Source organism: Lissotriton vulgaris, chromosome 11 (assembly GCF_964263255.1).
Source record: "Lissotriton vulgaris chromosome 11, aLisVul1.2, whole genome shotgun sequence".
NCBI classification, from domain to species: domain Eukaryota; kingdom Metazoa; phylum Chordata; class Amphibia; order Caudata; family Salamandridae; genus Lissotriton; species Lissotriton vulgaris.
Window position 1 is genome coordinate 370287992 of NC_141699.1, and position 17280 is coordinate 370305271.

The window sequence follows — 17280 nt, forward strand, 5'->3', positions numbered from 1 at the left end:
ATTTAAATCCCTGGGTATCTTTATAACGCCAGACCTCGACAAATTCTATAGCCTAAATCTCAGCCCCCTTCTGGAGCGGTTCAAGCGTGACGTGAAGGTGTGGCAGACTCTCCCTCTCACACTTTTAGGTAAGGCAGCTCTGTATAAAATGATGGCGCTCCCCCGCTTCCTTTACGTGCTTGAAAATAACCCGTCATTGGTCCCTGCACGATACTTCAAAACTGTTGCTGCAACAGTATCCCACCTACTGTGGGGAGGGAGGCCGCCCCGAATCGCGCAAAATAAATTAACTAGAAGTTGGTACGATGGGGGAATTGCACTTCGAAATATAGAGCTATACTATTGGACGGCACATCTAAAGCAGATTAATTTCTGGTTACACGCCTCGCAAACTGAGCCTGCATACCTTGCTGATAGACGCTCTTTGGAAGGTAGGGGACTGCTGGGTAATCTTTGCAGCCCCCGTCCACCTTCAGACTTGATAGACCCGACGCAGCACTCTGTACAGCTATGGTACCGGGCCAACAGGCGTCTCAAATACTTGGGAACTATCACCCAAATGACACCGCTGTGGGACTCAAGCAAGTTGGGCTTCCTCCGAAATAGTAAGGGATTCCAGGCCTGGGAGAACATTGGTATTTCGGTGGTAGGGGATTTATGGAAGAAGGATAAGGTGGTAGACTTCGCCCATCTACAAACACAATATGAGATGTCACAGACGGAGATGTTTAGATACCTACAAGTTAAGCATGCGCTACAATCGGTTATACCGACGGGCACCATCCTTGAGGAATCGTCTCCTCTCGAAGATAGGCTTCTGACCGAACACATGCAGGACAGGGCCACTTTCCTCACATACAGGAAGCTCGTTAATAACCTCCCGGACGTGACCGCCACACTGAAACAAAACTGGTCTGAGGAGGTGGGCCCCTTTGACGACTCTGAATGTCAGGAGGCTCTCGCCTCGCCCCGTGAAGCTGCGATCCCCTCAAGATTAAAACTGGTCCGACTCAAAATATTGCACCGTACGTACTACACCAGACCACTCCTACACAAGATAGGGAGAGCCATGCATAAATTCTGCCTACGTGGCTGCGGGGAGGAGGGGACATTTTTCCACACCATCTGGGAATGCAGGTTCATATCGACATACTGGACGGCAGTGATGCGCACGATTTCTCAAACAATAGACATCTCCCTGCTGCTGGAGCCTCGTCGCTGCTTGCTAAACCTGTGGGAACCTAATGACTTGAACCACCGGCAGCAGGACTGGGTGATGTTGAGCATGTTAATGGCAAAACGCAACATCGCCAGGCTGTGGGGTTCTGCAGTACCACCGACACTGCGTAATTGGTGTAAAGATATGGATGGGGCGATGGTAGCGAAGAGGGCTGTCTACATCCACCTTGGCTGCCCAAGAAGATGGGGTAGGATATGGGGTGCGTGGAACACGTTTAGGGTAACATCTGCGAACCACAGAGCACCACTGGGGACGATGAAGAACCAGACTAGTAGTGCTTGTTCGGATGTACAGTTGAAGTAGTGATATGTTCACAATGTCATGTCCAATATTTGTGATTCCAACTTGAATGTAATTGCGAAAGGCCTGCTGAAGTATTCATGTATCTGTTGTAATAATCCTGTGCAGATCTGTCCCATTTGCTTTGTTGTTATAAAATAAAAAACAACTTAAAAAAAAAAATATTAGGGGGGGCGTGGCCAAGATGGCGACGGAGTAAGACGTGCCTGCGAGCTCCTCCGGCACCCCGAGCCCTTCATCACCTTGTGTAGCTGTACTGGAGCGATCCTTGCTCCGCAATCAACTTTCTTGGGGTTACTGAGGTGCCCTGAATACTTTTGAGCCTTTTCCCGACGAGCTACGACCTAGAACGGCGGACTTAGCCGAGGTGTCGAGGCGGTGACGCACGTGCGCTGGTGCGGCCTCCATTGCATCGCCTGGAGTGCATCGGCTCATAGCCCGGGGGACCCTGGGTCACGGCGACTTGCGGTGAGGTACGATCGCACTGCAGGACCCCCCGATTGGGGCCGTCACAAACTTAATCTGCACCCCTGTGGTTCATCTTGGCTAACGTCGCCCGGACGAAGGTGGCGAGGAGGTGCCGACCTGTCTGGCAGCTGCTGGACAGCGCAGAGGAACGAGAGGAGAAGAGGTGCTGATCCGTCCCAACCCCTTATAACCCGGGGGCGACCCAGCGGACATTGAGTGTGCACGGCGATTGCTGTCTTCTGATTGACCTGGCCTCCCAGTGACGGCGGAGCGGAGAACTCGGGGGGTGCGAGGGAGCGCGGCATGATATCCCGGGATGCTCCTAGTGATCGCGGAGTGCGCGGGGGCTAGCCGAGGCTCCTCATCATGATGACGAGAAACCGCATGAACAGGACTGGGAAGGACGGCCCTGGGAAGGGTCCATCCGGATCTCCCCCCGGCTCCAGAAAGTCCCCTGCAAAGGACGACAGGGATGGCCCTGTCACGAAGGCCTTCCTGATTGAACTTTTTGCGTCCATCAAGGACGACATCACGGAGCTGAAGTCACAGCTGGCCTCGGATCTGCGCGAGGTCCGCCGAGATGTGGATGGTATCGGAGAACGGGTGGCGACCCTGGAGGAGCACGATCTAGGCCTCACTGGTGACGTCCACCAGTTACAGCAGGACATGCTCAGGCTTGAGCTGAACCCTGGGAAGGGGAAGGTGAAAACGTGCGGGAATACGTGGAGGCCCTGTTCCTGCAGGTTCTGGCAGAGGCGGACCTCTCGGAGATCCGCATGGACAGAGTGCATCGAGTTGGGCTGCCACGTGGCGCGCGCTCGCCACCGCCGGACATTTTAGTCTGTGTCCATGACTTTCAATTAAAAGAGAGGATCCTACGAAAAGCCAGGGATACCAACAACCTACAATTTCGGGGACACAGCCCCCAGCTCTTTCAAGACTTGGCGGCCTCCACATTGCAGAAGCGGCGGGACTTCCGACCGGTCACGGCTTTCCTGCGGGACCACGAGGTGTCCTACTCCTGGGGCCACCCCTTTCGGCTCATCTTTAGGTGGCAGAACAGGCTGGTGCAAGTGAGATCTCTGGCGGCTGCCAGGGAACTTCTGGGCATGGAGGAGGAGGCCGCGTCGGCTGGCGCCAGCGCCTCCCCAAGAAGGCGACGCCGTTCCCGCTCCCTGGCTTGGCAGAGAGTGGGCCAGCATGGTATGGCGGAGGGCCCGACTCCCTCGGCGAGCCAAAGTGAGAGGGGAGAGGTTCTGGCTTCGGTGGCCTTGGTGACTGATTCGGGCCGGATGGACAGCTCTTCGGCAGCCTAGGCTCCCCAAACAGCGGCCCGTGGGGCCGGGGGGGCTCTACCACCTCAGGTGCAATGAGGGACTGTGCTCCATTGGAGGGTTACCCGGACCCTGAACTCGAGGGGTGCATTACCCGGGTCTTCTACCCCCGACCCTTATGGTCATGTCCAGCTTTATTTGTTCTCTTTCTGGTTCTGGGACTGTTTTCTCTGTATGTTGTTTTTGGGCTCCTTTGGACTGGGGGAAGGTTGTTTTGGAACGGGCTCAGTGGTGGTAGCAGTGTACCTGGTATGATTGCGGGTGTGGTCGGTTTGTTTATGGCACTACGGGGGGCACTATATGGAGCGGGGTGGGGGAGGGTAACGTCTAAGTGATGCCTGTTACGATAGGTTCATGGAATGTTAAAGGCCTTAATTCCCCTCAAAAGCTTCAGAAGGTGTGGAAATATATTATAGATCATCATCTGGATGTGGTGGGACTGCAGGAAACTCATTTGGCCCGTAGGGACGAAACCAGGCTTAAGAATAGGCAATACCCACTGATTTACAAATCCTCTGCCTCTACTAAGCACCGGGGGGTGGCACTCCTGTTCCGCTCTACACTTCAATTTCAACCCATGGGGGTGCGAAGCGACAAGGAGGGTAGATGGCTGATGGTGAAGGGGATGCTCCTTGGCAAGCTCTGCACGTGGGTGGTTCTCTATGCACCGAACACGGGCCAAAATGGGTTCCTGGAGGCTTTCATGAGGGAGGTGGGGGATTTTGGGGAGGGTGCTTTGATAGTACTGGGGGATTTCAATTTGGTTTGGGACAAAGGCCTTGATTGCTCGCACCAACAGAGGACAGAGGCAGGCCTCTTCTCCCCTGAGTTGCGTGATGCAATAGACAGTCTGGGTCTCATTGATAGCTGGCGCGCCCTCCACCCCCACGCTAGGGACTACACGTTCTTTTCCCATGTTCACCATACGTATTCGCGTCTCGATCACATCTTTCTGAATCAGTCGTTACAGGGGGACTTGCGGGAAAGTAGGATATTTTCGCTCTCTGTATCAGATCACAGTCTTTTGGCAGTATGCCTGACTTGGGCCCCGGGGACGTCCCCCCACCGCAAATGGTATTTCCCTATCTCCCTTACACGTGATCAGGAGTCGTGCAGGAAACTCAGGGTGGCCATTGGTGAATTCTTTGAGTTTAACAAAGACGGGGACACCTTGGTTTTCACCCAATGAGACGTCTTTAAGGCGACGACACGGGGCACGTGCATCGAGTTGAACTCCGCCCTGAACAAACTTAGGCGCGAGGAAAGGGAGGCTTTGGAGGCGGAGCTGGCGACACTTGAAACTGCGCATAAGCAGAATCCTTCTCGAAGGACGCTCCGTCCACTTGCAGCAGTGCGGGGTAAACTCAGGGCCCACTATAATAATCGGGCGGAGTATACCCTCCTGCGCTTGCGGCATCTTTCTTACGCACAAAGCAACAAAGTGGGGAAACATCTGGCTCGACAGCTTCGCGATAAGCGTGAGAGGGAATATGTAGGCGGCATCCGGGCGCCCTCGGGCGCCTTGGAGCATAAAGACGCGGCCAAGGCGGAGCTCTTCGGCAAATTCTATGCCGCCCTGTATTCGGCGGATAACATGGAGCCGGAATATCAGCGGGAATACCTGGGGGCTCATCCACTTCCGCAGGTTTCCAAGGAATGGAACGACCTTCTGGAAGCCCCCTTTACTAGGGAGGAGGTGTTGACCGCAATCCAGTCCCTTAAACCGCTTAAGGCGCCTGGCCCAGACCGCTTTACGGCACCCTTCTATCAGACCTTTGCCTCTGAACTGGGGGACTTTCTGGTGACACTTTTTAATGGCATGAGGGAGGCGGGCCAGACTACGGGCACTATGGCAGAAGCGATGATTTCGATTATCCCCAAAGCCGGGAAGGAACCCTCGAAGTGTGAGTCATACCGGCCCATAGCTCTACTGAATGTAGATGCTAAATTATACTCCTCTATCTTGGCTGCTCGGCTCCAGGACCTTATGCCTGCCCTTATCCATCCCGATCAATCGGGATTCATAAAAGGTCACCAGACCCACGACCACACCAGAAGGCTGATTCATCTGATCGAGAAGGCCAATCTCTTTAAGATCCCGGCGGTCTTGGTGGGCCTTGACGCTGAAAAGGCGTTCGATCGGGTGGACTGGAACTTTCTCTTTGGTACGCTGGAGGCCTTTAGTTTTTCCCCCAAATTCATAGACATGCTTCGGGCCAACTACCATAGTCCTCGATCGAGGGTTATGGTTAATGGCCATGTTTCACCCTTCTTTGCACACTCCCGGGGTACGCGGCAGGGCTGTCCCCTATCTCCCCTTACTCTTTGCGTTCAGCATTGAACCTCTAGCCCTTAGGGTGCGGGAGGACCCGGACATTGTTGGTCTCCCCTTTTCGGGAGAGCAACATAAAATTTCCCTTTTTGCTGATGACGTTCTATTGTCACTAGCGGACCCGGGAAGCTCCCTTCCACGGGTGCAGGAGGTACTCTCTGTTTGAAGCGGCGGGTTTCCGGGTCAACCCCGGCAAGTCATACATCCTTAACCTCACGCTACCATCTGCTGATCTGCTGAGGTGGATCGCATCCGGCCGCTCACGCCCCTGTCGTGGGCCAGCTCCTCTATACAGTACCTTGGGGTCCGGCTGACCTAATCTGTTACCACCTTGTATGCGGCCAACTTCCCACCTCTGCTGGCCCAGATACAGACCGAGCTTAATCGATGGAAGCCCATGTTCATTTCTTGGCTGGACATGCTGTCAAAATGACGATGCTCCCCAAGCTCCTGTACCTGTTTCAAGCACTTCCTATTGCTTTGGAGGGGGGCTTTTTCAGGCGTGTTAAGACCATGATCCTACGCTATATTTGGCAAGGGGGCCGCGCTAGACTTTCCTTTCTCACGCTGCGACGGCCTTTGAAGAAGGGTGGGGTCGGCCTCCCAGATATGCACCTCTATTATAAGGCGGCGCAACTCCGAGTGCTGGTCGAGTGGACCCAGATGGAATCTGAGAAGCACTGGTTGCACATGGACAGGAGTGTGGCGGGGAGATCGATATGGGACCTGGTCTGGAAGGCGAAGGGGGATCGCCCTCGTAGCGCCTATATTAGCACTCCTAAGAGTACCACCCTGAGGGTCTGGGACTCGGTTTCTGGTGATGAGAGGTGGACCTCCTTCCCTTCCCCCTTCACCCCTATCCATTTTAACCCGGCCTTTCCACCGGCTCTCGTGGAGGGCCCCTTTGACGGGTGGAGAACGGGGGGTTGCCACGCGCTCACACACTTGTTTCATGGTTATGAGCCGCTCACCTTCCATAATTGCATGCATGACTATGCGGTGTTACCCGTCCGAGCGTTACCGGCATGCCCAAATGCTACACTGGGCATTGTCACCGGAGGTGCGCGATGCAGCGACTAGGCCTCCCACAGATTTCGAATCCTTTATCACCCGCGCAACGACCATGAGGGGGGTGATCTCATTCCTCTATGGCCTTCTGCTCACCACGGCTATCTCGCCTCGCCCTAGATATATGAGTTTGTGGGAAGAGCACCTGGGACGAGATATCTCTGACGAGGAGTGGACTCACCTCTGACGTGACTTACACAGATTTAACCATTCCATTGACCTCAGGGAGGCCCCTATGAAGACTATGCTGGACTGGTATCTGTACCCAGCCCGGTTGAAAAAGATTTTTCCCTCTGCATCGGATAGATGTTGGCGAGGATGTGGTCTCTTGGGGGATTTCCGCCATATTTGGTGGGACTGCCCTGTCATTCGCCCCTACTGGGAGGAGATACTGTCCCAGATCAAGGAAGTGCTGGGCTACCCGATCCCTGACTCAATAGGCTTCGTTCTCTTGGGTGTCCGTGATCCGCTCCTGGAGCATCAGACTAAAGCGGATAAACAAATCCTTTGGCTCTGAGTGGGTGCGGCCAAGTTGACCTTGGCTGCGGCTTGGAAAAAGGAGGCCCCTGCTCTTTCCCTCTGGTATGCTAGGTTGTGGAAGCTGCTGAGTATGGAGCGTATGGCGGATGTTTTCAGAGGAGATTTCAAAAACTTCATCTTTAGGTGTGGCCCACTAGTCCGCTTCCTTTCTCGAGGCTTACCGTCGGCGGTCTGCCCGCCCACTTTACGTGCACTCCATTTGTTTCAAGTGTGAGAGAATGTTTGGATGTGTACCTGTTGCTTGGCTGCCACCACTGGGGGGAGGGGGGTTGGAGGGTTGAAGGAGTTTGGGGGGAGGGAGTTTTGTTCTGTCTATCTCTAGGGGGGGTGGGTCTTTATGTTTCACCTCGCTGCATTGTTCTTCCTATGGCCGAGAAACAAGGAGGCGCAAATTAGACTGGTCGAATGAGCCCCTGGCTTGGATGGCTTTTGCCTGATGCCACTATGTACCGAGGCCTTCCTAAGGACTTCCCGTTGGGGACAATGTTGTTGGCTGGCGAACTTTGAGAATCATCATGGCTAGGGTGGCCGCATTGTACTATCTTCAGCAATATTACCGCTCCTTGGCCATGCAGAGTGAGCTCCTGCGAGGGCTCTTGTCGCATTTATTGTGTTTCTATCTTTCTCTTACTTCCTTTCCTCTTCCTTCTTGTACTTCAATAAAAATATCTTTAACAAAAAAAAATATTAATGCAGTGAGATATGGGGCAGTTTTTTATGTGTTTAATATTTCAAGACTATATGTCCCCACTGTTTTATAAGCCTTGCTATCGCTAAATTCATTTGCTTTAAAAATGCACCATTTGCCAATCTTTATTCAATTTTTTTTCGTGAAGAGGACCCACCCTGGACCCCATATTTGTCCATTAAGCTTGCTTGCGTTGCTCGCTGTGTAAAAGTCATACCTTACTTTTAGGACCTTTTAGGACCACTTCCAAATGTCTCCTGATGCCCATTGTCCCCACCCATCAGCAATGATTTTGGCACAGTTTTCCATGTGACTCTATAAGACATTGTCGGCAGCTGAGTGGGTTTGGCAAGGAACAGGCTTTCAAAAATGAGGCTGAGACCATGTAGACACTGTTGCATTTGCGTTGAACAGGCGAAGGGCAGGCTGAAAGACCGATGAATGAACTATTTGATACCCTGTTCTTTTCCAGGGTTTCCAGGTCCAGATTGGTTGATGCATTACAGAAGTTCTACCTCACAGCTTTAGCAAGCTGATCTGTGTACTTCTTTCCATGGTTTTTGGTGTGGCTATGAGCAAGAAGCTGTTTGCCCATGAGGCCCTTTTGGGGAGGGATACAGCTTTTGATGATTTACTATGAAGGAACCTAGAACATGAGCTGCTGTAATGCTGGTTAGTTGAGTTTAGAGGACACTTATGTTGGCCGTAGTCCACTAAACATGCGAAGTGCATGCATATAGGTGGGAGATATTTGAAAATGGGATAGTGGGGAATGATATTGCTTTAGCTGCATTCAGGTTCATTTTCTAATGATTTCATGCTATATTATTGTGCTTTGTAATCTAGATATGTTGTGGCCCCTGCACCTACCGCTTGTCAGCAGCGGGGCAAAAGCATCTCCATCCGTTAGGGATTCTCCGCCTGGATGTTTTCTGCTTTGGCTCCATAGTTGTAGGATTAAAATTTGTATAGAGCAGATTCTTCCACTGGGAAGGGCTTGTGGTGCTTTCGGTGGTTGGGTAACTGTTCGCCTGATTCTGCTGTTTCCATTGCAGACTGTAGTCGAACGAAGTTTGCAGTGATGAGTTACAGGTATTATCGTTGCTGTACTCTTAACTGCATTAGGAAATAAGTGTGTTTGCCTTGGGGAAAGTTACCGTAATTGTTAATCAACACATGTAAAGTGCTTAGTCGCCCTATAGTATAGCATTGTAGTCACGTTAATATTCACGGTGATTAATTTACAGACAGTTTTGGGATTTTCCTCAGAGACTGCACTGTAATTCGGATTGTGGATGTCTGGTCAATAGATTGAATAAGAATGTGCATCTATTAAGTGAATATGTTTCCTTTAATGAAAAGTGATCTTGACCAGTAAGACTGAAGGTCTGTGTCAGTTCCCTTATATACATTCTCCATCGTTGTCCATGTCCATTGCCCATCAGATATATGTGTGCCTTGGTCACCACTTAAGTGCATATTTTTCAGTTTTGGTGCCCATTTTCAATTTTCTCTTGCAATGCGTTCTGTTGTATGAGACTGTGTTGTGTGCTTGTTAAGAGCACAGTGATGCATAACTATTCAGTGAGCCTGTGCTGTGTTGGATACCTACTTGCTTAGTGTCCTACGTAATGTGGAGTGATGCTACATGAATGATGTGCTACTGGAAATACATCATTTTGTGGCCTTTCGATTATCCCATAGCTCATGATTGGTTCCCTTTCTTCTTGATATCATATGCTTTCTTATTACTCGATGGCTCTACTTCTTGCCTTTGTCCCTCCTCTGCAGCATAGCTGTTTTACAGTGAGTCCAATATGATGAATTGCATCTTTTCACTGCTTTCAATCGGGGAACTGCTTTTAATTTTTCTTTCAGCAGTTCGTGGGAGTGCATGTTTTTTCTTGCTCTCTCACACTTGTGCTGCTTCCCCTCTCCACATCAGCAACAAGTGTTGGTAAAGCTAAAAGGTTGCCATTCATGTTTTCAGTATGTGCATCGTTGCATTTAATGAGTCTTGTTCATTTTAATGCAAATAATACATTTCCATCTTTGCATAGCTAAAAGAGATAATTTAACATGTAATTATGTCAATGAGTTCACAGAGAAACAGTTAATGCTTTCCAAGCCCTTCTACGCGATGAAAAGACAAATGTTTACCGCTCATTGTTGCTATTATCCCATCATGATCCACTGCTGTGGATGTACTCGAATACAATTATTTGTTCCTTGGCTAAATATTGTGGTGATCTAGCTGCACTTGGAGACTCCGATGTTGTCATAGGCAACTCTGTACTGGAGTGGTAGCACATACTTCCATAGCTAGCTGTTTAGAACTTTGACTACCTCGACCAGATTCTGCCGTGCCTGAAAGATTACTTTTGTCTTCTATTCCAGTTCCATGACTAAACTTTTAACATTTTATCTTCCACCTACCCAGCGAAACCTATGGTCTCCTGAACCTGATAAGTCTGCTATACAGGAGACCCATCTTTCCGTGGAACTCGGCTCTTTCATCATAAAACCGAACTATGCTCTTTTCTGGAACCCTCTTGTGCCCATCTTTTCCCTCTCCCAGACAGCTTGGTGCAGTCCATAAGCATAAATAAGCAGTCAGACCTTACTTTGGTACTCAGTCTTTTGCAAGCAATGAAAGGGTGTTGTATGGGGATTAAATATGGTTAGTCCACAACTTTGGAGCAGGGACTCCATGTTTCTGGGATTGATGCAATGTTTTTCAAACACAAATTGTCAGTTGCATAACCTATCTTGCTGTGTCGCTTGGAAGGTGGCGATTGCTGTCATAGGTTACCATGGTCAACTGCTGAGTAATGCAGTATTGAGAATGTTGTCAGTTTTGGGGTTAGGGGCCATTACATTTTCTTTTTTAGCAATAGGTATAGCATATTAATTTTTGCCCTGGTGAGGGCCAGGGATGGGGTGGCATAGATTTGGGAAGAGTTTTGTGCCCCTAATCCTCTTAAATGGCTTGTAGTCCATGGGAATTGACACAGGATTGACATATATCGGCCAGTGGGTCTAGTGTAGGGTAGCTAAGGACCGGCTCCAAAGGCCTGAGGTCTGTCTGGGCACACTTACCTGATGCTATTGTAAAGTCCACTCGAAAGGTCCATGTTACTTCCTTCACTGAAAAATAGCATTAGTTCCAATAATGCGTAGTCTGAACAGTGCCCAACTGTACTGTTGGGTGGCTCATGTGTGTGTGCACCATGATATAGGCCTGTCTTACGGATAGTGGTCTTGATTGACCACGCGCATTACCCTCGGAGTGGTGGAAGGCTGCCGCATTTACCAGGACCTAAGCTGCACAAGCGTGGTGGTAGCAGCATACTGTGATGTGATCAGTAGTTGTGAATGGGTCCTTTTTAGGTCGAAACCTATCAGACAGTGCAGCTGTCTGGTTTGTTTACAACTTTTTGTAGGCATTCTTTTGTAAGCTTCCCAGCGAATGCTTTTTGCTACTTGCTTACTAACGGCATTGTAGTTTGTAACTCCTAGCTGCTGGCTTTCTCTGCTTTAAGGTGTCAAGCTAGAGTTCGGCCCTCCTCCCATGAGCATTTCTTATTTACTGTATCCTTCCAAGTACCCACTTTCTGTAAACGTGCCTTTAATTCTTGTTCTTATCTTTTCACATTTGCAGTGCTTAAAAAAAGACAGAGGTCAAATGTCAGACTCTGTCTTTGGAGGCAGTTTGGTGTTTAGTTGTATTTCTCGGACTTCAAAGAGAGAATGTATGTGATAATCCTAAAGAGTGGCCAAGTGAGAGGAGAGGGCAAAAGATGTGCTCCCACCCTCCTGTCTGAAAAAGCTCCCTTGGGCTACTGAGCTGACAAGCTTATGTTGATGCACCTGCCCTGAAGCTAGGGGGTGTTTAATGGCGACACCTAGATTATTGCTATTACAAAAGGGTATGATTTAAGACACAGTAGACGGCCATTAAAGTATGGACCTCTGTATACTGCCTATTAGGACTGGGGAGGCTCTGGCAAAATAAGAATCTGCCGGATATTTTTAACGACCCATATTTTAATAATTGGACAAAGTCGGGAATGATGTATCTAGGCTGCTTTTATACTCCTTATGGCTTAATAACATATGATCAATTAAGAGCAAAATTTGGCCTTACTAACGGAGAGGTTTTTAATACCTTCAGATTAGAGACTATTTGCAGAGGAAGAGCGGGGTATAGGAAGATTTGAGAGGTGTGAACTCATGGATAAAATGACACAAGATGCCCTACCCCGCATTGGGACTCTCTATAGACTACTTAATGGATATATGAAAGATGATTTGGAAAAGTGCTCCATGAAGTGGCAAGGAATTTTAGATATAAAAGACACTGCTTTTCAAAAGGCCTCCAAGAGGCTAACCTTCAAACACAGTATTTGTATACTGAGCTCGATTATTATAGTTTTGTAACAATAAAGTGCTTTTAATTTACTTTTACCTAAAGTGATTAGGTTTATGATTGCATGACAATATATTGTATAGTGGACTAAAAAAACTGTTTTTTTAGGTTTGAAATACCCTATTTCCCTTGTCTTTAGAAAGGGGTTCGTCTCAATCCTTTTATTACTCCCTGCTCCTCCCCATCCTTTGAGTCCCCAGCTCTTCTCAAAATGTACTAGTATCACACAGTTCCTGCCTTTCACCCATTTGTCACTCTAGCCTTACTGCTTTCCACTGTATTCGTGGACGGACATATTTAAATGAATATTATTTAATGAGAACATGGCTTCCCCTGTGTGTACATGCCAGAACTTGCATGCTGCCCATCTTTGAAATGTTTTGCTTAAAACAAAAGAAATCATTTCAAGATGGCCACAGTGTGTGGGCACACCTATGTGGCAGCTATCTTTGGCTGTTTTATGCTGTGTATGGTATTTGCAGACAAAATGCTTCAACCATAAATAAATGGAAAGGCAGCATTCAGTAGCCTCCCTAAGCCCTCTTCATTGGGTGCTCTCTGAGGTGGGAATCAGTTGTAACATTGGGGAGAGATCTATGACCTTCATGTGTGGCTGCGATGCCCCTACTGGGACAGGTAGACCCTCTGTCCAGAGTGTGGGAGGATTCCTAAGAGTATGTGCTGCTTCATATGACCAGTCTGCTGTTTGTGAGACAATCAGTGTTCACCAATGCAGAACCCAGTGAAAGATAACTTGCTGCTCCAGACTCTCAGCAACATTGTTCCTTTTCTGACCTTTTGTTTGTGTTCACTCCTCAGGTAAATCCCATCTCGCCATAGTACAGAAAGTGAACAGCGAAGGGGAGGGTGACCCCTTCTATGAGGTCGTCGGGCTGGTGACGCTGGAGGATGTCATTGAGGAAATCATTAAGTCTGAGATCCTGGACGAGTCCGATTTGTACAGTAAGTTTGACTCCTTTTACATTTGCTGCTCCATATTCCCATCCTAATGAGCTTCAGTTGTGGAAACGAGCTATCGCACCTGAAAACAATATTTTGGAAAGGAAAAGCCCTGGACTGGAGCATGGGTCCCTTGGTGACACAAAGCCTTTGCCCATTTTCCAGTTGAAAGGGAGTTTCCGGTGTTTCTCACACACAGTCCCCTTTGGCGCAATGACCCCGTGTCTCCTGTATGCTCCAGCACAGGGACTCACGGCATCGAACGCATGATTATGCCAGGGAACCCTGTCGCCCAGCCCTCTTTCATGCATTGCTCCCTGTGTAACCGTGTCCTGTCCATTTCTAACAGTGTCACAGATTGAATCCCACTGTCCTTTCCTTCACGAGAGGCTTGTCGTGGCTTCAGCTGTATGGGGCGCCCCAATTCAGAATTCGAGCTCCCACCTTGGCCCCACCCCCTTCCCGGTGTAGAAGGCTACAAATGCATTCTCCTGCATGTGAAACTCCCTTAGCGCCCATTTTGAATTGGTGCCTCTCTGTAACCCCTGCTTTGAGAGACTTGTCTCTGTGGTCCACCTATATGAAGCGCCGCACACGTTGTCCTTCCTGCCTGGGGCACAACGTCAGATTGGTAACGTTGGCACTCGGGCAATGCCCGAGGGGCCAGTATCCGAATTCCAGTTGTAGGCTGCATTTTTTACCAGCCTGGGGGCCGATTTGGGCAGTTTCTGCGTTTGATGCTGCCAGAGGCCCAGTGGTTGCCTCAGTGTCCTTTCTGGAGGTAGATGAGCGTCCATTACCACCCTTTTATCAACGACAGAGGTGTCCCTCCCCTTCTCTCGCTGGACCAGCCCATTAATATATGCATATTGAGCAGGGGGCCTGAGCAAAAGTGGCCTCACTTGCTTACAGGTGTGTTTCACCAGTGTAAACTAACACATGCTTTTTTTATATAACCCTTTTTTGTAGGTTGAGCCTAGCGCAGCATGCATGCGTTGCTCTAGGAGAGGGCCTCTTGGAATCCCTCCAGACTTCCAAGAGACTTCTCTGTATGGGTCGGACTCCACCCACACATACCGTTGGCCTTTGCGTGTGGCTTTCAATAATAAAAGGAGGCATATGGCCAAAGGCAGGTGCATGTCCCGCCTTTCCTTTAAATTATCACTCCCATGGCCAAGGAGTCTCTGGAACGAGCAGCGGCCTGCAGTGTGCCTGCTGCATTCCTTAAATTCCTTGCAGAGCGCTCGGCGCACCACTCACGGGCTTGTTTTTTTTTTCTAGCTTCGCACAATCTGACATCTGGGGTGTCGCCGCCTCTTGCTCTGACATTATGATGTTTAATTACCCGTGGCAACTTGTTAGTGGTGCTTTCTGTAGGACCAATGCATTTTTCGCTTCTTTCCTTCAGACTTGCATGTCTGCTTCCTCTACTGCTGATTAACATCTGCGCCCTTCGACGTAGGGGTGCTACATGGAAACAGAGAGACTGTTGTGTGGACATTTTAACTTTCCCCGCACGCATCTATGCCTGCGCACCAGACCGCGCCACCGTGAGCCAGGGTATTGGGTGCTTACACTTTTTTTTTTTTTATTGAGTGGCACTCCTCCTCTGGGTTCCAGCTGCAGCCCACTCCCCAAGTGGTCGCATAGTACTAGGCCTCGCGGGCACCGTGCTGCGGGTGCCACGGCAGTTTGGCAGGAGTATGTCGTCTCTCTGCGCTCTGGGAATACAAGGGAAGTTTCCATTTCTCATCAACAGCGTTGTTTCTGTTTCTGCGTGAAAGCAATCGCTGGTAGAAATTGTAGGTGGTAATGGGGCTGGGGAGCTTCTTTGCGCATCTGCAGCTTTATGACAAGAGCTCACTGGAGCCTCAGAGCAAACACAGTGCGCTTGTGAGGTGTCAGCCAGAGTGCCGCCTCTGCAAGAGTAGTGAAACAGCACTGGCAGAAATTCTTGCATGCGTACACTTTTTGGGAACTGTGTATGAATGTAAATCAAATGCAGAAATGTTTATATATCCTACAAAGTATTTGGTGGAATCTGCTTTACTCATACACGATTGATGACGCAGTGTCCTTATCATTTATTTGCGCTTAATGAAGTGTTCATTTGTAACCCACATAACCACTGCTTATATGATTTATACATGATTTACTGACCGTTTATTCATTATTTCCACATATTACTTCAACATATTATTTTTCATATTGATCTATAAATAGATTTGGCACTCGATGGCCTTTGAAGCCCAAACGACCTATTCTCGCACATAAGTTAATATAATTACTGGGGCGTGGCTTGGACGCCGGGAAGAATGGCGGCGTGACTCTTTGCTCCTCCGCAGCGATAAAGTTATGATGAAGCCGGGAGCTGCAGAAATGAGGTATTCTCTGACCTAAAAGAAGATTCAGGTGTCGGAAGGCTTCCTCCGTCCACGGTGAAAGTTGGGGCCAGCTCCAGACACAGGAAGGGTGAAATAACCCTCATCCGTTTCTCCCGCGTGTGGGTGCTGTGTAGTGCCGGACTCGAGCGGCGGCCCGGACAAAGCGTCTGCCTGAAGCAGCGGAGCCCTGCATGCAGCAAGCAACACCAGAGATCATCGGAGACGGCAGGAATATCTGCAAGGTGCCCAGTAAGTGCGTTAATGCCCATAAACAGAAGCGAAAATGACTTTAAACTTGTATAACTGACACGAAGAAATGATTTCCAAAATGGCGGCATAACGTTTTTATCGGACTGTTTCCCTACGTGTCCTGTTCTGTTCCACACTGTCGGTGAAGCGCTAACAACAAGGAAAGGTCAGGGCAACGAGCGAATGGTGTTGTGCATAACAATTTGTAATTTTCAAAGTGTAAATTTGGCGATCGTGCTGGTGAAAGCTGGTGAAAGCTAACAATATTACCGCCTCCGATTTAAAATCAAAGTGATTTTGCCAGCATGCACCGGCGATGAGCATAAGCCTTGGGGCCACACATTGACTTTTCTGACTGTTTCACCATTTGCCACGACAACTCACTCACAGAAACTGCACTGGGCTCACAAAATGACGCGCGCTGGCACACTTTTGGACCCAAACAAGCTCAGAATGGGAATCTAGCTGCAACCAACTACATTCCACTACAAAAACGGACAATAAAGGTGATCTGTGGTACGAAACAGAATGCTTTAGTGGGAGCAATAAAATGGGAATGGCAGGTTGCCCGAGATAGGCTGTTCTAGTACAGGAAATAAGTGCAGCAAGTCCTCAAATAACCTGGAGCCGCATGATAAAGCACCCAAAAGCTCTTAAGCGTACCTGGTCAGGATCTGGTCTAAAAATGGTCTAAAAATGCACTAAATGAATGCCACTCCTGGTCCGTTGTGTGTTCAGAAGTAAATGCAGAACATACAAAGTGGCGGACGTCATTCATAGAATCAGTACCTCATGTGTAATTGCAGGTGTAATTGCATATTGTGAGTGAGTGGTGCCCGACGCAGTGATGGTGTATGTTGCTCAATGGAAATGAGTGACCCTATGACTAAAGGAGGAATATTGTGACGCAAGCTGTGTCTTTGGTGCCAAACGTGGTCATTAATTCAATTCAATAAGAGAGCTGCAACAGATTGATTCCTGGGCTGCAGCGGGGCTAATCAAGCTGATCAAACCGGGCAAGTGGGCAAACACACAGTGGTGCCACTACTGAGTGCTTTTACGACTGACCACCGTCTGAGGCTAGATTGGCCTGGTGGCCTAAGCAAACAAAGAACATGGGTGACAAAGAAAATAATAAAGGCCTTAAACGCCCTAAGGCTGAGCCACCAAACCCGCTGTCACCATTCAAGGGCAAGAAAGACTTTAGTGAAGCTATAGATACCATCTTGAATAGACTGGAGGAAGTACGTGATTTGGCTAGGTCCACAAAAGAAGATGTAGTGGCCAT

The 17280-nt window shown here is 49.1% G+C and overlaps 1 protein-coding gene across 2 annotated transcripts in view; it reads left to right on the forward strand.

Annotated features, from left to right (window-relative positions):
- CNNM4 (cyclin and CBS domain divalent metal cation transport mediator 4) overlaps positions 1-17280 on the forward strand; it is a 363208-nt gene that overhangs the window by 147878 nt on the left and 198050 nt on the right. For both annotated transcript variants that reach the window (XM_086943349.1, XM_086943350.1), the window contains exon 2: positions 13219-13362. In XM_086943349.1, coding sequence (XP_086799475.1) covers positions 13219-13362 — 144 coding nt within the window. The remainder of the gene's footprint in view (positions 1-13218; positions 13363-17280) is intronic.